The 22,530-nt window shown below is 46.7% G+C and overlaps 1 protein-coding gene across 6 annotated transcripts in view; it reads left to right on the top strand.

Moving 5' to 3' along the window:
* LOC311487562 (inositol 1,4,5-trisphosphate-gated calcium channel ITPR1) overlaps window positions 1-22,530 on the top strand; it is an 80,214-nt gene that overhangs the window by 53,617 nt on the left and 4,067 nt on the right. For all 6 annotated transcript variants that reach the window (XM_084543879.1, XM_084543876.1, XM_084543880.1 and 3 more), the window contains 15 exons: window positions 4,166-4,349; window positions 4,523-4,776; window positions 5,492-5,692; window positions 5,791-5,901; window positions 6,202-6,297; window positions 6,436-6,579; window positions 6,764-6,871; window positions 6,989-7,181; window positions 8,930-9,052; window positions 11,971-12,146; window positions 14,468-14,632; window positions 15,141-15,330; window positions 15,437-15,529; window positions 18,149-18,288; window positions 19,128-19,293. In XM_084543879.1, coding sequence (XP_084400005.1) covers window positions 4,166-4,349; window positions 4,523-4,776; window positions 5,492-5,692; window positions 5,791-5,901; window positions 6,202-6,297; window positions 6,436-6,579; window positions 6,764-6,871; window positions 6,989-7,181; window positions 8,930-9,052; window positions 11,971-12,146; window positions 14,468-14,632; window positions 15,141-15,330; window positions 15,437-15,529; window positions 18,149-18,288; window positions 19,128-19,293 — 2,344 coding nt within the window. The remainder of the gene's footprint in view (window positions 1-4,165; window positions 4,350-4,522; window positions 4,777-5,491; window positions 5,693-5,790; window positions 5,902-6,201; window positions 6,298-6,435; window positions 6,580-6,763; window positions 6,872-6,988; window positions 7,182-8,929; window positions 9,053-11,970; window positions 12,147-14,467; window positions 14,633-15,140; window positions 15,331-15,436; window positions 15,530-18,148; window positions 18,289-19,127; window positions 19,294-22,530) is intronic.

The following is a 22,530-nucleotide window of genomic DNA, read 5'->3' as shown; positions in this document are numbered from 1 at the left end:
GCCTCCCTCTCTCCCTCCCTCTCTCCCTCTCTTTCGCAGCGCGCTTCCCTCGCATTTTCTCCTGCGGGCCCAAACTGGGTCATGCTGGGCCTCCGGAACTGGGGCAGTGGGGAGAGAAGGCGGAGAGGCGAGGCAACACAGAAGGGGATTGAAGTGGAGCCGGAGCTCCTGCGTTGTTAAATTTGTTCTGGGAAGGGGGAGATTTCTTTGCAGGAAAAAACTGTTCGGCGGACTTAGAAACTCACCACACGGTGCAAACGTGGCAGGATCATTTCCTGAAAAAAAGTTTGTAGTGTAAGCCAGCACGGAGCACTGTATAAACAAAAGATTCTTTTGACTGCTAGCTCTGAAGCTGGATTTAATCAAATGCATTTGTTTGAACAAACAAATGAGGATAGGATAATACAAGCCAGCTTCTTTTTTTTCTTTTTTTTTTTTTGTCGGTGTCTTCGTTTGACACGCCGAGAGCCGAGCACCTGTTGAGTCTCGGGTATCTCGTTCTCACGTAACACAGTTAACTATTCACTCATGGCCTATATAGTGCACAGAAATAAACGCGAACGCACGCTCATTCGCCGCCCCCCCCCCCCCCCCCCGGCTCAAATGCACGCGCACGCTTTCTCTTTCTCTGCTCTCCCCAAAGCCAATGCACAGACGTCCCAATATTCAGCAGCGTTTAGCACCTCGCCTCTCTTTATTTCTGCCAGCTTTTCCTTTCCTTCGACAGCTACGAGAGATAGATCTCTCGACAGCTGTAAGCTGCGTTGTGGCATGGCGACTTGTGACATTTCACTCGTCCGCCATCTGCCATCTAACCGCATGGCGTTGTGTTTTCCCCTCCCGAAGCGCTCGATTCGCAGGTGCGTTTTTAACTGGTGGGTTCAAAGACGAGAGGCGGCTGGTTTGAGGAGAGAAGGGAGAGACAAAGGGAAAAGGTCTCGTTGCAGAGCAGAGCAGAGCAGAGCAGCGGTACCATTTGGTTTGCATGTGGTGCTGCCTGACATGAGAGGGAGGGTGAGAGGAAAAGGGAGCGCGAGTATAAATAGCTGTTACATAACATCCCTTTGTTGATGCCAAGTGGCGGAACGGAAGGAGAGAAGGGAAAGCGCTATGACCTTGTTTTTCAGCGTTGTCCGCCCCCACCTCGCCCTGCCCCTCTCCGTCTCATTCCGCTCAGGGTTTGTCTCCATAGATACAGACAGGCTCTGTGTTTACCCATCACTACAGGGGGCCCCAGAGATGCTCGTCCCTCTCCTCCTCCTCCTCCTCCTCCTCCTCCTCCTCCTCTCTCTCCCTCCCTCTCTCTCTCTCTCCTCCATCTTCCTTTGTTTCTCTCACTCCATCCCCTCCTCGCCCTGACCGCCATGTGCTACTTCATCCATAACGTCATCCCCCCATCGCGCCGCTCTCGTCCCCTGCTCCCCGAGTGCTATCAAAACACAGATGGCGTCTCAATACAGAAGCACAGATTTTGCAAATGAGCGCGGAGAGGACTGTCGCGGCATCGAAACACTACAGAGGCAGCAGCGTGGTTAGACGTGAAAGTTTTCGCTTCTGATTCGGCGTCACATACATTTCTGAAGAAATCCCGAAATGAAAGTTTTTTGCTGTGGTGTTTTTCTTTGCTGTGGTCGCCCGTCTTCGTGCACAGGCGTCGTCTTTGTTTCAGTGACTCACCGGATCCACTAAACCCTGTTCGATTCTTAGAAAAAGGCCCTTTGAAAATGACTCGTTCAGTCTGGTCTGTTGCAGGTGGAGACTTTTAATACAGGGGGGAATCATTCAGCCGCTGTCACTCTGACACAGTAACGGTTAACACCTCAGCTTGTCTTGATCCATAAAACGAAACAGACCCCGCTAAAGCGTGGCGTTAGTCCTGCAGAGCCTGCTCTGCCATCCCCGCTGCACGCTGAGACTGAATGCGTCTAACCTGGAATATCCTTGAGGTGATCGCTGCGCCATTAATAAAACTAGGGAAAATGAATGCGATTACATAAGAGTGGAGTTGGCAGTCGCGGGAGTTTGGGAGAGAATACTGTATCGCAGAGCATGTGTGATATGTGGGTGTGCCCGCTCAAAATTGGCATGTGCCTATGTCGGAGACAGCTGACCTAGTTATGAGAGTGTAAAAGTCAGTGGGCGTATTAGCGTATGCGCTCTCCAGCCTGTGTGTGCTTGTACTGTACAAGTGTGTGTGTGTGTTATGTAATGGTAAAGGGCGAGGGAGCAACTTCGGGAGCTCGTGTGTGTGTTTGCTCTGGCCTAATCGATGTGTGTTATCCCGGGTCCTGTGCCTCACGCCCTCTGCACCTATGCACTCCCCCTCCATGCTTTAGCGGCCCGACAGAGGAGGACATACCTGCGTTATACGTGCAAAGACAGACAGGCATGACCATTACCGTCCCCCCGCCCGTTCCTTTCTCAGGCACGCCGCGAGCTGAGCTGTGGTGCAGCTAATCCCCTCTCTCTGCACCCTCCGCTCTGTCATCAACTTGTTTATTGCGTGATGGCCTTGCTTGGACGCGCACCCCCCTCCCCTCCCCTCGCCATGCCGCTATCTCCTTCCTTGTCCCTGAGTGTTGGCAGAGTGCGTACGTGCAGGAGGGCTGCTGCTCAGTGGTGGAGGGCCGGGGTGGGGCACGAGGCTCTGGAATCCGCTTCGGGGCACAAGCGCAGTTATGTCATTCCTTCTTTCTTTGGACAAAAAAAAAAAAAAAAAAAAAAAAAGCTTGGCCGCGAAACTGTGTTAGCTCTGCTTTGTGTCACACTAATAAGCCCCGTAGACTTGCTCGGCTACTACTTGAGCGAGTTTTTTGTCTTTGGTGGATTAGAATTAACAGGTTGGCTGTTAAGCAAGTTTAAAACACATTCAAAGTTTCGTCCGTTTCGCTTAACCTTATCCTCATCACTGTTATTTATTTGTTTCCTCCAGTAGCCCAGTTTTACATCTAACCTGGAAAGGCAGATGGTTATGTAACAAACTTTGAGAACTGGCCTAGATACCGGCTGATAACATTCTCTCCCTCCCTATCTCTTGCTCTCGTTTTCCCCTCTCTCAGTCATCTGTTTTTTTTTTTCCTCATCTCCTTTTTACTCCCTTCTTCCCTCTTTGGTGTGTTGTCTTTGGCCTCCGGCTTTTTTTTGTAATCCCCTCCCCGTCGCCTCCGTCTCTCTATCTGTGTAAGTAGGCCAGGCTTCTCCCTCTCGTATCATCTTTCACCCTTGTTTGTGCGGCGGCGCTGTTGCTTCGGCTGGTCGAAGCCTCTCCTTAGGCCGCTGCTTACATAATCAAAACAACGGGCCCCGTGGGCCGGGGACACGGTGTATACATCGCGCTCGCATGCTCGAAAGTGTTCTAATTCTGCGTGACCCCATTCCACGGCGATAACCGCAGCGTTTAAAACCCTCGCTTCGCTGTAAATCCACACTTGTACAGTTATATAATGTTTGGCGAAGGGTTAGTGTTCACATATCGAGATGTTTTTCCACTGTTCCTTAGGTGTGGTCACTGAGATTAGGATTTGTTGCTCTCAAAACAAAACTAAAACTATTCTCTATTTCATTCTGAAGTTACATCTTTACATTACTTTGACATTATTTTCTTTCGGGTTCACTAATTAACAGATTTTGAGCTTGAATTTGTATTTTCACCTTAATGCATTTTCTGTAGCTGCTTGTCCTGTGAAGGGTCGCGAGGGGGTTGGAGCCTATCCCAGCTGCCATAGGGCGAGAGGCGGGGTACGCCCTGGACAGGTCGCTAGCCTGTCACAGAGATAACACAGAGAGACACAACCATTCACACTAACACCTACAGCCAATTTAGAATCACCAATCAACCTAACCAGCATGTCTTTGGACGGTGGGAGGAAGCTGGAGAGAACCAACGCAGACTCAGGGAGAACATGCAGACTCCACACAGAAAGGCCCTGGTTGGCTGATGGATTAAAACCCAGAACGTTCTTGCTGTGAGGCATCAGTGCTAACCACCACACCACTGCGGCCTGCCCCACCTTAATGCAGTTTAATTAAATTTAATAAATGGAATTCTGCACCATTCAAGGCCTTCACTGGCCGCCCCGGGGCATTTTTGCACAGTGGCAGTCACCACACTCTCACGGATTTCAGCGGCTAACATTGTTTTGCTTTTCTCCTCCCCTGCGTCCAGCGTTCTTTCTTTTGCCGCCTGACAGAGGACAAGAAGTCAGAAAAGTTCTTCCGGGTCTTTTATGACCGCATGAAGTCGGCCCAGCTGGAGATTAAAGCCACCGTCACGGTAAACACGAGCGACCTGGGGAACAGGAAGAGAGACGACGACAGCCAGGACAAAGACGTCCCCGTTCGAAAGAAAGGTCAGAGGTCGCCTGTTCTGATCGAGTGCCGAAGTGATGTTGGGTTGTCAAAAAGATTAAAGATGCTCCGTTTGTGAAATGCATACAAATTCTGCCTAGAAAGAAGAATTCAGACTTGTTGGTTATGTCATTTGGGACCTATCGTGATTCTCCTTTGTACTGTGTCTGCGTAGCGAGAGATTCTGCGGTTGTTATCACAGAGGATGTGAAAGAGCAACTGATTGAGGCCTCGTCTGCCACCAAGAAGGCCTTCAACTCTTATCGGCGCGAAGCTGACCCTGAGGACCACTTCACCTCGGCAGATGGCCAGCCCAGCGCTGGGGACAAGAACCAGGATGAAGGAGAAATGAGTTTTGTGATCGTTATCATGCAACCCATCCTTCGCTTCCTCCAGCTACTTTGTGAGAATCACAACCGTGACCTACAGGTGGGGCATCAGCTTTACAGATAGAATCAGCACTGTGGTGTGTGTGTGTGTGTGTGTGTGTGTGTGTGAGGTTAAGCCGTACTTCTTTAGAATATGGAAATGGCATCTTTGCATAGCGTTTTATTTACAGCGATATGAAAGCGCACAACTCTTTGCTTTGTTTCGTACAACTGAGCCTGTTGCCCTGTGTTGTCTGTGCCTTGTTTTTCCTTTTACTTCGTAAAGGGCAGATTTCTGATCCTCATTTCCCCATTCCCACATGTACCACCCACCTAGACCAGACCAGGCACCCCCCACCCCATAGCAATGACACTCCTTGATGGCAGCAGCCATCCCCAGCAGGATGCACACACAAAAACACTTTAGGAACAACTAGAAAAAAAACATGAAGAACAGCACAAGGTGTTGACCTGGCCTCCAAATTCACTAGATCCCAAACTGATCAAGTGTCTGTGGGATGATCCACAGAGGTCCCTCCCCTCAAAGGCCCCCCCACTAAAAACGTCCTGTCACCAGACACCACAGGACACCCTCAGAAGGTCCATGTCCATTCTCTGATGAGTCACAACTGTTTCGAAGGCGGTCATAATGTTATGCCTGATCAGTGTATATATTCAAATACAGTGCGTTTAATACAGGCGTCTCAGTGGTCTGACCTCTGTCACTACTTCCCCTGCCTCTTACCTTCCGACCACAACCTCTTTCATCTCCCCAGAACTTCCTCCGTTGCCAAAACAACAAGAACAACTACAACCTCGTGTGTGAGACTCTGCAGTTCTTAGACTGTATCTGCGGCAGCACCACAGGAGGCCTCGGCCTGCTGGGGCTGTATATCAATGAGAAGAATGTCGCCCTCATCAACCAGACCCTGGAGAGCCTGACAGAGTACTGCCAAGGTCCCTGCCACGAAAACCAGGTACAAGGGAGACTGCACAAAAAGTTTCACGGCCCACTCCCCTACGCACAATCTGCCTGTTTCATTTCTTTTTTTCTTTTTATCTGCCTTTCTACCAGAATTGCATTGCCACCCATGAGTCCAACGGTATCGACATCATTATTGCCCTGATTCTTAACGACATAAACCCTCTTGGGAAGAAGCGTATGGACCTGGTGTTAGAGCTCAAGGTGAGTTTTCTGGTGAAAGCAGAGACTGTGGAGACTCAAAACTGAGAAAGGGCCTGCAGTAGTTTCCATTCACAGCAGGATGAAATATCACCAACGGGCTTTGAGTGCAAGGGCAGGACATTCATCCGCCTGAGCTCGCCTTCGTGCACACCTGCCAAGACAAACAGGAGCAGAGTGTGTCCTCCTAGAGCACGAGGGCTTCTGTCTGTTTTACTTGGATGGAGAAAGTCGAATAGCTTACGTTCTTATTTCCCTCTCTCTCTCTCTCTCTCTCGCCTGCTTTCTCTCTTTTCCACGCAGAACAATGCATCCAAGCTGCTGCTCGCCATCATGGAGAGCCGCCACGACAGCGAGAACGCCGAAAGGATCCTGTACAACATGAGGCCGAAAGAGCTGGTGAGGGACCAACGATGTGCATCTCAGATGCATCCGCTCCGCCGCGGCCTTGGCTCTTGTTAGCATCACAAAGCAATGACGTTAACATATTATCCTGCAGCGATATAAAGTGGTCTGTGTGTGCATGTGCTTGTGCAGGTGGAGGTGATAAAGAAGGCCTACCTGCAGGGTGAGGTAGAGTTTGAGGACACAAAGGAGGAGGAGGACAATGGGGAAGAGGAGGAACATGACGCCGCTTCGCCCCGAAATGTTGGACACAACATCTACATTTTAGCCCATCAGGTCTGCTTTTTATCTTCGCAGCATGTTTCCCGTGTGAATTGCCCAACTGCATGAGACACAGTGTTACATAACGCATCCCTTCATTCATGCGGGAATGTGAGACACGCGCACACGTTATCCATGTGTTGGTTTTTTTTTCCCTTCTGAGACGAGCTGACTCGTTGGCTGTGTGTCCTTCATACAGCTGGCGCGCCATAATAAAGAGCTGTCCATGATGTTGAGACCGGGAGGGGCCGGCGGGGAGGGAGACGAGGCCTTGGAGTTCTACGCCAATCACACGGCTCAGATAGAGGTCAAACCACGCAGAATACATTTGCTGTACATTGTTTTTTTTTTTTTTGGCCGAATGTTGAAAATGTGGGGCTGGAGAGATCCTCAGAGGTGACTTACGGGTGAATCCTCCGCACAGATTGTACGTCATGACCGAACCATGGAGGAGATAGTGTTCCCAGTTCCCAACATTTGTGAGTTCTTGACCTCGGAGTCAAAGCTGCGGGTCTACTACACCACAGAGAGAGACGAGCAGGGCAGCAAGATCAACGACTTCTTCCTGCGAGCGGAAGACCTCTTCAACGAGATGAACTGGCAGAAGAAACTCAGAGGTGGGGTTAAGAGTTAGCACGCTGAAGTACACTAACGCTGCTAGTGTTGTAATAATTATGTCAAGACCTTTTGTGCTAATGTGCACCAATCAGGCATAACATTATGACCATTAACAAGAGAAGTAAATAACACTAACAACATCCTGTGTCCAGACATCACAGGACACCCTCAGAAGGTCCATGTCCATTCTCTGATGAGTCACGACTGTTTTGGAGGCACAAGGGAGACTTACACAATATTAGGTCATAATGTTTTGCCTGATCGGTGTGTAAATAGGAATGTTCCTGAGTTTTGTCTGTGGTATGAGATGCATGAAAGGTTATTGACTGTAATCAAACAAGGTCAGGATGTCCTAAAGTTTTCCTAAAGAAAGCAAACTCAAGAACCTTCAGCAGGAGATAAAGGTAGAGAAGCATTATCGGGGCATGTCGGAGCTTAGATTGTCTAGACAGCCTCATTGTGTTTATTAATGTGATGGCTGCTGCTAATCGCTCAATTGTGTGCGCAACACCAATGCCTTGTTTTTTTTTTCCAACCATGCCCGTTGGACGGCAGAGCATTTTTATGTGCATGTCCTCCGTGTGTCTCCCTGCTCTGGTCTTTTGCCTCAGTCCACAAATATGCATCTTAATTGACTTGGAATCTAGGAAACTCCCGCAAAGCCGTCGATGTGAATTCCATTGTCCGATTGTCCCAGTGACAAACCTGTGACACATCCGAGGTGCGCCCCGCCTCCCGGGCGAATCCGTGCCGGGGTTAGAGCTCCGTCTCTGCGAGCCTGAACAGGACGGGTGTTTATGGAAAATCGATGGGAGGATGTGTATCAGCACTTTGATGGCAGGGCTGCCGACGTCGTCCTGCTGTGTGTGTGTGTGTCTGTGTTTGTGTGTGTGTGTGTGTGTGTGTGTGTGTGTGCGTGCGCATGTTTCCACTGTCTAAAAGCAGACAGGGGCTTTCCACAGTCTTTGAGTCGTGAAGCATTTGTACAGTAACCTTATGAATCACAAGTGAGAGCGCGCTTGCTCATGCACACAAACATACACACACACACACACACACACACACGGACCCGCACCCACACTCAGTCACACTTCTAATCCACATACAAGACTGCATACCCACACAAAGCCTTATTTTGTCTCAGTCAAAGGAGGGGATGGACAGAGAAAAGTCCCTGCATCTGTTTCTCTTTTCCAGTTGCACCTGAGTACGTATCGCGAGTCTATTAAGAGTCAGATTGTAGGTCAGAGGCAAAGGTCAACGTGACATGTTCTTCCTCTTAAACTTAAAGCTGTCACCTCAGCGCCGACATCTAACGTGTCTGAGTTCTCTCTGGTGTTTTCCAAGAGCAATTCTTTCAAAGCGGCGCGCTTTTCTTGCGTTGACCTTACGTCTAAATATTCCTTTTGCGAAAAACCGAAGCTCGGTTTCTTTCAGTCGTCATTTCCAGTGAACAGCTTGTTTACTCGAGGATCTGACAGTCAAATGTACGCTTCAAACAGCCGGCTGATTAAACACCCAACGGAAGGGAAAAATGAACCGAACAGCCTCATTTATTCTGCAAATAATAAAAAAATGCCACCGCTCACAGCTTCTCGAGTGTGATGACTGGCTCATTTTCTCTGGTTTATGTTATTTTAACTGAATATCACCTTCCTTTTGGTTTGTTAAGACAATGTGCTCTCAGAATATTGGAAGAAACAAAAGTACATTGTCTCTCAGTGTGTCTCTTTTCTCCTCTCTTTAGCCCAGCAAGTGCTCTACTGGTGCTCAAGAAACATATCGGTGTGGAGTAACGTTTCCTTCAACCTGGCTGTGCTCATGAACCTGCTAGTCTGCTTCTTCTACCCGCTGGAGGGGGTACACGGAGGTCAGTCACGCGAGTAGACGCTGCAGGATGAAGGAAAAATAAAACGTGCCTTTACCTGTGCTCACATCCCGTGGCCAATATTAGTGGGAGACACAAACGTTGCACAGTAGACTATGGTTCTGTAGTAATGTGAAGTATGTTTCAGCTGTGTTCTGATGCCTCAGGCGTGCATATGAAACTTTTAATAGGGATTTCTTCCCTGTTTCTTCATTTTGTATCGATGCTCTTTCAGCTTGGTGTGTTTGTATTGCACTGATCTCGCCTCTTTAGAAATCACGGTCAGACAAAGGGTGTGCACTCGACGACACAAAAACAGGAAGGGCACGAAGCACGTCTGCTTTGTTCTGCAACCTCTACTTATATGTCATTGGGTGATTAACGTGAATTTCGAAATTAGCGAGAAGCATGTCGAAAACAGTCGGCGTTTTGCATTTACATCACACTCTGGTACCGGAAAGCTGACTCTCAAACCGCATCAGCGTTGACCTACTGATCTCGTTTTTGCCCCGCTGTTTTGATCTGCTGACTTCTAATCACCTGATCAGGATCAGGAGCAGGACATGAGAAGCACTTTATCTTGTGTTTAAGACACACCCACAAAGACACCGTGGCCTCAAAGCTTCAGCTCGTATTTGCCTTTCCCAGCGCTATGGAGACACAATAAACACAGGAGCGGGTAGACTTTCATGGGCTGTAAACAGAGCTGGACTGGCTCAGCTGGCAGCAGGGTCACAAATACGACGATTCAGAAAGTCACAAAAATCGATGTTTTACACTTTAAGGTGCTTCGCGGTTATAATCCACATTGATCATGTGCGCGTACTTTGTTCGGCTTTATTACATTTCTAATGAATCTCTTCCATGATCCTTGGACTCATAAAACAATACATATTGCAGTACGGTTTATAGGTCACCGCAGAACAGCTAAAAGGAAGACACAGATAAATGGTAGACTGACTGGAATACGTGTTAGACTGACTGGAATATGTGTTATTTACAGGTTTCCCGCATGTTTAGGAAATCCTGGAACAAATAAAACAAGTACACCGATCAGCCGCAACATTATGACCACTGACAGGCGCAGTAAATAACATTGACCATCTTGTGACGGTTCAGTGTTCTGCTGGGAAACTTTTTGGACCTGGCATTCATTCATTGGTGTGGATGTTACTCAGACATGTAGCACCCACCTAGACCAGACCAGGCAGCCCCACCCCATAGCAATGACACTCCTTGATGGCAGCAGAAGGTGTTGACCTGGCCTCCAAATTCACTAGATCCTAAAGTGATCAAGTGTCTGTGGGATGATCCACAGAGGCCCCTCCTGTCAAAGGCCCCCACTAACAACATTCTGTTACCAGACACCACAGGACACCCTCAGAAGGCCCTTGTCCATTCTCTGATGAGTCACCACAAGGGAGACCTACACAATATTAGGAAGGAGGTCATAATGCTATGTCTGATCGGTGTATATTAATAATACAGTATTATAAAATAGCCAGTTAACAATAAGACAGTGAACCTAAAAGCTTGCATCTCGGGCCACTTGTCCCCTGAGCTCGTAAATTATTCCACAGTACACCTTTGTGCCAAGAAAGGAGTGGATGGCACGAATTAGATCTGAATCACCCCTGTACTCTGGGTCTTGGTCAGTGTGCGAGACACCGTCACGTGAGGCTCCGGCGTACCTCTGTCCTGCTCAAACAGGCACTTTTATGGCTTTCGGCCTCTGCCTTCTCTCTTACTCAGACACACGCACACACGCACACCCACACCCAAGCACGCACGCACACACACACACACACACACACACACACCGTGCCTGCTCTCCTGCTTCGTTTGCTTGGGGCTTTAGAATGAGGGTTATAAGAGCAGCAGATCTAGGTCAGTGTGTTCTGCCTGCATGCATGACTGAATGCCTTTAGATGAATAGCTATGCTTTGCGTCACACGCTCTCACACAAACGTGCTCAACACTTTAAGCTCTGCAGCCGTCTCAGATGTTGACGTGCGACGCGGCCATTCCCGCCTGTGCGTTGAGCTGAATATTATGTACTGAGGGTGCAGAGTTCGGGAGTGCTCGCGAGCACCCCTCGCTCCCCTGTCCCATTCCTCATGAATGTTTCAGCTGAGGTATTTTTAGAGATGGCTGTTATGTAAGTGGCACCTGTCATGTGATCTCTGCAGGGAATGGGAGGGAGAGAAAACTAGAGGGGGGGGGGGGGGGGGAGTACACAGAAAGAGGCAAGGTGGTAGGAAACGATTTAGCGGAGGGAAGGAAGGCTCCCTAAACTGCAATACTCGCCCTTTGATTCGTCATCCACTGCATTGCTCTCTGTTTTTTTTTGTTTTATCTTTGCGGCTTTGCCCCATTTTCCCATTTTCTTTCTCTTCACCTTACCTGCTCACTGATCTATGACCAGAGTACTTACTTACAAAAAAATAAAAGAGAAATGTGAATTTAAAGAAAGGGACCCCTTAAAGAGGCTCCATTCTAGGTGTGGCCTAGCTTTCAGTGCCGGATGAAGATATTAGCCTGAGTGACACGTTGCCACATGAAGCCCCTGAGTAGGACACTAATCCTAGATTTACCTAAGGATCAAGGGGAGCATCAGGTAGGCTCTCACTAAACTTTAGTGCGCACACACACACACACACACACACACACACACAAAAAAAACTATGTCATCCACTTTTGCGTTATGTAACTGGCATCCCTTGAGTTCAGAGTCTCACCAGTGAGGAAGTTAGTGGAAAATAATATGATCCAGACAAGCCTTGTTTAAGTTGCATTTTACACCCCCTGCATGTTACTGTACACCTGCATTCAAATTCAGTGTTGTAACTTTAACAGCCATTTCCTACAGCTTGCCGGTGCATTGCGCGTTCGGTTGATCGGCGTGCGTTTGTGTTCTACAGGTATGCTCGATCCACATCTGTCCGCACTGCTGTGGATGGGGGTTTTGGCGACGCTGGTCATCGTTATCATCATGCCCCAACCACTGGGCATCCGCGCCCTGGTTATTGTCACAATCCTGCGTCTCATCTTCTCCGTGGGCCTGGAGCCCACGCTCTTCCTTCTGGGTGCTTTCAATGTGAGTGGTCTCACTTCAGGTTACCAGTGGTGGTTTATGGTCAGTCACTTGGCGTTGATTGTCCAGCTTTTCTGAAATGTGTGTCGCTGCCCCAGTGCAAAAAAAGGAAGTGAGAACTATTAGCATGTAGCAATTTAATAGCAGATAACAGACATTTAAGGTGTTATTTTATAGATTCTGTTTCTGGTGCCAGATTTTTAAATGTGAAACATTTTACTTTACTAGGTTTTAATTAATCAAAAATATTAAAATGAAAATATTTTTGCATAACTGGACTCTTGGTTGACCCTTTGATTAATTTTCTTATAAATCTCATACACCAATCAGCCACAACATTATGACCACTGACAGGAGAAGTGAATAACATTGACCTTCTTGTGACAGTTCAATGTTCTGCTGGGAAACTTTTGGACCTGGCATTCATTCATTTGTGTGGATGCTACTTAGACATGTAGCACCCACCTAGACCAGACCAGGCACCCCCACCCCATAGCAATGACACTCCTTGATGGCAGCAGCCATCCCCAGCAGGATGCAGCCTGACACAGACACACACACACAAAAACGCTTTAGGGACAACTAAAATAAAAACATGAAGAACAGCACAAGGTGTTGACCTGGCCTCCAAATTCACTAGATCCCAAACTGATCAAGTATCTGTGGGATGATCCACAGAGGCCCCTCCCCTCAAAGCCCTCCCCACTAAGAACGTTAGGCGTGTTCGACTTCATGCAGATCTGTCCAGATCTGACTTGACGTGATGCATGCTGGGTTGTCATGCTCATAGATCTCGAATATGATTGGTTAAAATGAACTTGTTCTACCCAGCATGCATCACGTCAAGTCAGATCTGCTCAGATCTGCATGAAGTCGAACGCGCCTATTGTGTTGCCAGACACCACAGGACGCCCTCAGAAGGCCCATGTCCATTCTCTGATGAGTCACAACTGTTTTGGAGACCTGGTTATAATGTTAAGCTTGATCAGTGTGTACAGTGCATAAAATTGATGACTTTGAAAATAATGATAATTGATCTGTTTTTTGTTTTTTAGTGCTTAGAGGCTTAAAAAAAAATGCCTTAATCTCCAGAATCAATCTATGTTTCTCTGTCAAAACTTGAGTTACTGGAACTAGTTTCTACAGAGGAGAAGTTAAATTCTGACACCGTATGAGCGCCTCTCATCTTTCTGTTGTGTCTGTGCGGAGGCAGGAATCTCAGAACCTGTTCGAATGAAACCAAAGATTTCAAAGATGATATGATCGCGAATTTCGAAGGTCTTTTGATTTGTTTCTGTCATTAAGTTGACCCATTTAAATGTTCTTTGCCCTCCTTGCCAGTATGAAAAACTGTGCTTCTCTAGTTTGTTTGTAATTTTCCCCAGAGAAAAGCCAGAAACGGTCCACTTCTATTTTACCGCTCACACGCACTAGTGTACTTTCACATGCTGAGAAACCTCCACCACGCCAGTTCCACTTCTCTTTTCAACTCTCACTCACTCTCATGCCCACTTGGCACAACGGAGCCCCCTCTGCCTGTGGTGTTGCCCCCACCAAACCCTCCCGGGCCCTGCAGTTCTCCCTGGCGGCGCCTCGGCTGTACTGTGTGGCGTGAAGTGCGTCACTAGAGAGCGTGGCAACACCCCTTCACCCCCGCCGGAGACTTTCTAGATGTCCTCTTAAACGCGCACACACACACTCACTCAAAATAAAAGCCCCCGCTATCACCTCCGCCCCTTCGCTCTCTATGTTTACACGTAAGCACGAAAGCAGGTTATTGAGTGGAATCAGGTTAAGGCAGGACATCGGAGAACATGTTCCCATGGATGGCAGTAACCTGGTTACTCTGAAATCTAGTTTACAAGCAGGCAGCAGGTCAAACGTCTCCCTGACTCTGTTTTTTGACGTGTCCGTATTTAAAAATGATAAATTCTAGGCCTCATATCAGCTGTAAAATTATCGATTTAGTTCTTAGTCAAGCTATAGATTTTCACTATCTGGGTTAAAAGTGCACACGGCTAATCTAATGTCCTCTACTATTAACTTTCTCCACTGCTGATACCCCCCGTGTCTGAAGTCTTCACATGCGCTCTTTTAAAATCCCTGCTAGGAATTCAGGTAAACCTGTGCGGTAGCCTATATATTACAGTTTCTCTAGGTGTGTTAACCAGATTCCTGTTAATCCCTTTTACCCTCTTTACATTGTGTGTAAACACTTTCAATACTGTTTGTCCTCATTTGGCTTAAGAGCTGCACGAACCGCGCTGGTGTCGACGGTTTGCGCCATCGCAGGGTTCACAATGCATTTCATTTTTCTTCCTCAGGTGTGTAATAAAATCATCTTCCTGATAAGTTTCGTCGGGAACCGAGGAACCTTCACGCGGGGCTACAAAGCCATGGTGTTGGACTTTGAGTTCCTCTACCACCTGATCTACCTCATCATCTGCTGCCTGGGGGTCTTTGGCCACGTCTTTTTCTACAGCCTGTTGGTGAGAGAAACACGCACGTGCTATGAATTCACCTTTCAAGTCAAGCGTGCATGTAGCCTCATGAGAAAGGAATGGAGAAAAGGCCTTTAAAATCCCCGAACAGCAGCAGATCTTTTTGTAAAACCATTCTCTATATATACAGAAGAATCGAAAAGCCGTTTCTCTCTCACTCCTTTAAAAGATTAATGTAGGCATAGCTTTCCATGGCGGTGCATTCAAGGTCGTGTCCTCCCAGCAATCGCCTTATTTGGAGCTGTACTGATATTGAAGTTGTTGTTGTTGTTGTTGTTGTTGAGGTGTTAAGTGCTTTCTGCAGGTGTGCTCTGCAACGTGCCAGATTGAATACACTGCTATGTAGTTTTCTGAGAAGCTCATGTGCAGTTGCATCACAGCTCGAATAACAAAACTGTGCATTGCTGCCTCATTGTAAATATTGCCGCGTCTTTAGCCTTTTTGCCGTTCCTTCATTTCATTTTGCACCTTTGTAACGCACGCTTTGTCTTTGCAGCTGTTTGACCTGGTCTACAGAGAGGAGACCTTGCTGAATGTGATCAAGAGTGTGACTCGTAACGGGCGCTCCATCGTGCTCACCGCCGTGCTCGCCCTCATTTTGGTCTACCTGTTCTCCATCGTCGGCTACATATTCTTCAAAGACGACTTCATCCTGGAGGTGGATCGTATCCCCAACTCCACCCTGAGTGAGGACTGACTGCTATCCCAAATTAGTTTCCCCTCCCCCCCACGAAAAGCCATTGCTCTGCATTTAGAAAGAAAACAAATGCACTGTCCCTTTTAACTTTCTAGAAAACGGAGCCAGTCTGGCCAGTGAGTTTCTGTCAGCAGGAATGTGCCATGGAGGCCCTGAGGAGAACTGCACCACAGATCCCCCGCAGGAAGGTAACTGAACACTACAAATAGATTTTGAATGTCCTTGTGTGGATTTCCTGTCCCGAGTGAAGCCTTTAAAAGTTCTGTTTACCACAAGTTGACTTCATACAGTTGTTAATGTTAGTCGTGAGGTTCAATTTGTGGAAACTGGCGGGAGTGACGCAGCCCGAGATCATGTGCTGCCTGACCCTGGTGTAGAGAATGTCATCATGTCATTTTACGCAGACTACAAGGGTTGTGATTTGTCATAATGAGGAAGATAGCGTTATAATTGGCCATGAAGTATCTGAGATCAAACACAAACATAAACAAACCAGAAGGTGTTTTAATTTAGGACCTGTTAGATTCAGCTGTTGCATGTAGAGCTTGTTCAGCATGTGAAAGAAAAACCATGGGATGTTTACTGCGCTCATATTCAACCTTTAATTCATGTGACCCGTCACATGACTGCCATTTGATCTGAGCCACTCTCCCATGTGACCTTGTTGACACTCATGTGACATCAATTTGTGAATATCCCCTAAAAAAAAACAAAATACAAAAAAACAGTTTGCCACAAAAATACACTGACCAGGCATAACATTATGACCACCTTCCTAATATTGTGTACCTTGTGCCTCCAAAGCAGTTGGGACTCATCAGGGAATGGACATAGGCCTTCTCAGGGTGAATGTTGTTAGTGGGAGGGCTTTGAGGGGAGGGGTCCCTGTAGATCACCCCGTAGATACTTGATCAGTTTGGGATCTAGTGAATTTGGAGGCCAGGTCAACACCTTGTGCTGTTCTTCATGTTTTTTAGTTGTTCCTAAAGTGTTTTTGTGTGTGTGTCTGTGTCAGGCTGCATCCTGCTGCCATCAAGGAGTGTCATTGCTATGGGGTGGGGGTGTCTGGTCTGGTCTAGGTGGGTGCTACGTGTCACACGTAACATCCACATGAATGAATGCCAGGTCCAAAAGTTTCCCAGCAGAACACTGAACTGTCACATCGGTGTCATTTACTTCTCCTGTCAGTGGTCATAATGTTGTGGCTGATCGGTGTACTTGTTTTATTTGTCCTAGGATTTCCCAGACATGCGGGAAACCCGTAAAATAACATGTCCAGTAGTAAACTTAGAAAACAGATCCCATATTCCAGTCTGTCTACCATTTATTCCCTAAATTCAACAAGTCTTCCTTTTAACTGTCCTGCGGTGACCTATAAACCGTTCAGAAGTGTCCATTATTTTCTTCTGTCTTGCTCCTCTGAATCCAGCTAAACAAAAACACTTTAGACCTTCACACTGTGAACCAAAACATGTAAACACGGCTTCAGTAGATATTGAGTTTTGCAGCCAAGTCAAGGACATATTTATGATGAATGGCTACATGGCTAAATCCCTCTAACACGGGTATCTAATATTTATGATCACAGTACAATTAATGTATTGTTAGTATGGCATGAGATGCTCATAAATCTTTAATCTACCATAAATGATTGAGTAGAGTGTCAAACTATGGTATACACAGTACAAGTACTCTATAATATAATATCTGACAGTAGTTCTATAGCTACACCATCGCAATCTTTTTCTTATATACTAATATTAAAGTGTGTTTTGAAGTGTTTATCAAAATCTGAGATTACTAATTTTTTTAAGATTACTTTAACATTAAATTAGTGTTTGAGTTGTGGCAACATTAACTGTTAATAGGAAGAATATTTCTCAAAACTGATCTAATGTCTGTTAACGCCCTATTCTGCAACTTTAAATATATATATATACAAAACTAGATATATTGTAGTATTCATCAATCCGCCATAACATTATGACCACTGACAGGAGAAGTGGTTTGACCATCTTGTGACGATTCAGTGTTCTGCTGGGAAAACTTTTGGACCTGGCATTCATTCGTGTGGATGTTACTTAGACGTCTAGCACCCACCTAGACCAGACCAGGTACGCCCGCCCCACCCCATAGCAGGATGCAGCCTGACACAGGCCCGCACACAAAAACACTTTAGAAACAACTTAAAAAACACGAAGAACAGCACAAGGTGTTGACCTGGCCTCCAAATTCACTAGATCCCAAACTGATCAAGTATCTGTGGGATGATCCACAGAGGCCCCTCCCCTCAACCCGTAGGACCCAAAGGCCCCCCACTTACAATATTCTGTTACCAGACACCACAGGACACCCTCAGAAGGCCCGTGTCCATTCTCTGATGAGTCCCAACTGTTTTTGAGGCACAAGGGAGACCTACAAAATATTAGGAAGGTGGTCATAATGTTATGCCTCATTGGTGTATGTGCCTTAAGTGACAATTAATGATTTTATCTGAATTTTCAGAACATGACTGTTGTCATTTTTATATGTACTTGTAAATGCGGCGGGATATTGTTGGTTATTAGAGACTCCGCTTCGTACTTCTCATGAACCGCGGCTCGTTGCTGTTGATTTTTATTTTTTATGAGACAATAAATGAAGGTCCCAGTGATCCCTATGGCACAGTTGTTCCAGTTCACTAAAATAATATGGAGTAAATGACATTCTGTGGTGCTGCAGTGATATATACTGCAGTGGTTGTACTTCGTGCTGCCCCTTGCGAAATCTCTTAACTGTTGAATTAGTGGTTCTTTCTGCTTCCACAGATTTTGGGAATGACGATGACGAGGACGGCAACATGGAGCGGACGTGCGACTCTCTGCTCATGTGTATCGTTACTGTGCTGAGTCACGGCTTGAGGAGTGGAGGGGGTGTGGGGGATGTTCTTCGTAAGCCTTCTAAAGAGGTACGCGCACATTTAATTGGGCTCCTGGCCGTGTGTGCGTGTGCCTGGGTGTGTGTGTGTGTGTGTGCGTGTGTGTGTGAGTGAGAGGTTGGTGCACCCACAGCTGCAGTGCCGGTCATGTGAGCTGGCTTTGAGCCCGTCGCTCGCTGAACTTGTTTTTATTACAAAAGCATGCAGGTTTCGCAATGTTTCCTTACAGCTGCACTGCCTCCGCCTTTTGTGAGAATTAAACCTCAAAATAGATTTCTACCGAATTCAGGCTAAACCGCTAATGATGTCAAAAGAGGATGTGAATATCTGCCTCATCTATTCGCAACACAATGCAAGACTCGGGTCAAAAAGTCTCGTCTGGCTACCAAGGTAAATTACAGGAGGAAACTTTTAGTCAGTCGGCCGGACAGTTTCTCTAAAGCAAACTTGACCTGAACAAGGGTGGGTGTGATGTGCTTGGTGACCACTTTAGGGCAGTTTAAGGCGTCGAGCGATAAGCACCACTTGTTGCTTTCGAGAGGATCGAGTGAAACTGTGAATGTGTGTGACCCCCATCCTGCCGTCTCTGTTACCGTAGCATCTGGCAGGTTATACCTGTGGCCTTGGGTTTCCATTAACATCCATGAGGACCAAGGTTAACCTCGTTTTCAACCCATAACATCATCCCCAACACCTGTTTATGTTGAGGCCTGCCTTTCGGGTCACTCAGTTAAATGGGGGCAATCTATTCCCCTCTCCTTAAGTATACAGTTAATAGCTTACTGTGATATATATATATTTAAATGTTTGACATGACTCTGATGTGACCATGCTGAACAGTACGACCGTGTTTCCTGCCTCTTACCCAGGAGCCCCTGTTCGCGGCCAGGGTGATTTACGACCTGCTGTTCTTCTTCATGGTCATCATCATTGTCCTCAACCTCATCTTTGGCGTGATCATCGACACCTTCGCCGACCTGAGGAGTGAAAAACAGAAGAAGGAAGAAGTCCTGAAGACGACTTGTTTCATTTGTGGTGAGACGGTCCTGCTGATCTGTTAACTGAACGGCTCCATAAGGTTTTAAACTATTAGAGATGATATCGGCTAAACAATCCATCCAATAAACGACGACACCTGAGCAATATACACCGATCACACCTTGTGCCTCCAAAACAGTTGTGACTCATCAGAGAATGGACATGGGGCTTCTGTGGGTGTCCTGTGGTGTCTGGGAACACAGTGTTGTTTGTGGGGGCCTTTGAGGGGAGGGGCCTCTGTGGATCATCCCACAGATACTTGGATCAGTTTAGGATCTAGTGAATTTGGAGGCCAGGTCAACACCTTGTGCTGTTCTTCATTTTTTTTTTTAGTTGTTCCTAAAGCGTTTTTGTGTGTGTGACTGTGTCAGGCTGCATCCTGCTGGGGATGGCTGCTGCCATCAAGGAGTGTCATTGCTATGGGGTGGAGGTGGGGGGTGCCTGGTGTGGTCTAGATTCAAGATTCTTTATTTTCAAATGAAATTCTTGGTGCAAGGAGCCCACGCCACTTCACAGAAGCAAAATACAATAAATAAAATAAAACAGAATAAACAGATATGTGGCAAAATAATATATATATAGAAACAGACTGAAGTGGAATTGTGCATGTATGTGTGTATGTGTGTGGCAATTTAGCTGTTCGATAGCCTGATGGTTTGTGTGTGGGTGCTCCGAAACCACCTGCCAGACAGTAGGAGTGAAAATAGTCTGTAGCTGGGGTGGCTGGGGTCAGAGAGGATCTGCTGTGTCTTCCTCCTGCAGGCCTGGTTGTACAGGTCTTGGATGGCTGGCACCTCTGAGCTGGTGCCTGGTCTGGTCTAGGTGGGTGCTACATGTCTAAGTAACATCCACACGAATGAATGCCAGGTCCAGAAGTTTCCCAGCAGAACACTGAATTGTCACAAGATGGTCAATGTTACTTACTTCTCCTGTGAGTGGTTTTAATGTTGTGGCTGATCATCGGTGCATACATAAATACAGGTAATGTGTAGAGCTCTTTTGCAGTTTGTGTTGGAATACCGTCATAAAATAAAATAGTCATGGGAAATGAAGTACTAACTTTCTAACAGTGACAGGATGAGCTTGTCTAATCGTGCACGGCGCCCTGGCAGCAGGAGGGGCTCCGCATTTCATTAGCGCTGTTGTTTCACGCTATATCTAACGTCACTCCGCTCGCTCCCAATGTTCCCCTTCTTAGGACATCAGATTTATCGAAGCATTGGCGGTTTCTGTAACGGCTGTAGCCTGTAGCTTGCGGCATTTCGTCCTCCCCCTTTTTTTTTCTCTTCGCTGCCGTTCCAAAGAAGCCTGAGTCATGAGGGCTTCCTGCCAGCGCTCTGCTCGCCTCCATAATTCATGTCTGTCTCTCACGCACAGACATTTTCTCCCACTCACTCGCTCGCACACTCAATTTCCTTACCATATGTTTTGTGCAACTTCAACGATTAAGCAAACGATGTCCCTTTGTGTAGCATCACCGAATGCCCTTATAAGTACATTATACCCGTGAGTGCCTAAATAAGTACATGTTGAACTGTGTGTGTGTGGTGTATGTGTGTGTGTGTGTGTGTGTGTGTGTGTGTGTGTGTGTGTCTGGGCCTGGATGCTGTGCCGAAGCGTGTGCGTGCGTTCGTATGTTGGGTCAGGCAGTCGGGACAAGTGGTAAGCATATGGAACGAGAACAGTATTATGTCACCCAGCCAGCCATCAGCTCTGACTCACTCATATTAAACAAGGCCAGGCCGCAGGGGGAGCTGCTGTCTCTATGGTTTCCAGAAGGACCACGAGAGACCAGGAGATGCAGAGATTAGTCTCCACAAGTGGTTCGACGTCCTATAGCTCGGTTTCATAAGCCATTGATCAGCTGCCTCTTTTTTTTTAAGCCTTCGGGGCTCTGAAGCCGGAGAAACTGATTTACGTCATGAACTTTCACCTTCACCAAGGCTGATATTTATTATTAGTTTTAGTTTTCAAGCTCAGTCCTGTTCTAAAATGACATCCTCGTGCTTCTATATGAAACGGTTAAATATCAGTAATTGGTTTAAACATTTAGCCGACTTGTCTTGTTAACGGGGCGGTTTCCATCTGTTGTGCCCAAACGGCCTCATTTGTAAGGGCTCCAAATTTCCATGCAGTCCGTGTCCGTGAATGAGTTTGTTTATATTGAGCACTGGGAGGTTTTTATCTCTGGGTCCTTTCTGTTCTCCTTTTCTACATCTGTAACGTTACTATGCAGCTTCCCCTGACGACTGCGAGATGGGCGTTTGGGCTCTTTTCAGCAATAACTCTTTATCACTCCTCATGTTTTAATTTAAAAAATAAAAGGGAACGGTTGATTAAACCTTGGGCGGCACGGTGGCGTGGTGGTTAACACCGATGCCTCACAGCAAGAAGGTTCTGGGTTCAAGTCCGTGGAGCCACTGGGGCCTTTCTGTGTGGAGTTCTGCATGTTCTCCCTGTGTCTGCGTGGGTTCTCTCCGGGTACTCCGGCTTCCTCCCACCGTCCAAAGACATGCTGGTTAGGTTCATTGGTGATTCTGAATTGGCCGTAGGTGTGATAGACTGGAGACCTGGCCTGACCCAGCTGGGATAGGCTCCAGCCCCCCCCCCCACCTCCCTGCGACCTTTCACAGGACAAGCGGTTACAGAACATAAATGAATGATTAAACCTTTATGGCCATGATATAAAATTGCAGTGATTATATTCAGGGTCTCTTGAATTGTTCTTATCTGTAGGAAAGGTTTCACTATTACGTTGTGAGACAATGCTCTCATTTTTTTTTTTTTTAACTCACCGAATACTTTTTAAAATATATTTTGCTTGTCAAATACATTTTTAAAGAAAAAACTAGAGCAGATAAGGCCTAATCTCTTGGTCTCACATTTCCGGTAGTAAATGTATTACACTGTTTAATCTCTTTCCAAAAGACCAGGAGCTTTAATCAGATTACTGAAGATTATTTTTCATGAATTATTATTATTAACTGTCATTTTTTACCAATATTGTCTCTTTCTCTCTTTTTTTTTTTTTTAAACTCAGTTGGTTTCTTTATTTCACATACGCTATACGGCCAAACCTTTAGTCACTGTAGTGATTTTTCATGACAGACGGGAAGGATCCTTCAACAAACGACCTCAGCGTCTTGGAATGAGTCTGGGATTAAACACACACACACAGTGGGAGACAAATATACTGAAGCAGGCAGAATCCACAGAAGATCTGTGGAAGCTGAG

The sequence above is a fragment of the Chelon labrosus genome, assembly GCF_963514085.1.
Source record: "Chelon labrosus genome assembly, chromosome: 4".
NCBI lineage: Eukaryota > Metazoa > Chordata > Actinopteri > Mugiliformes > Mugilidae > Chelon > Chelon labrosus.
The sequence above is the reverse complement of the archived record's forward strand: the minus strand, read 5'-3'. Positions and strand labels throughout refer to the sequence as shown.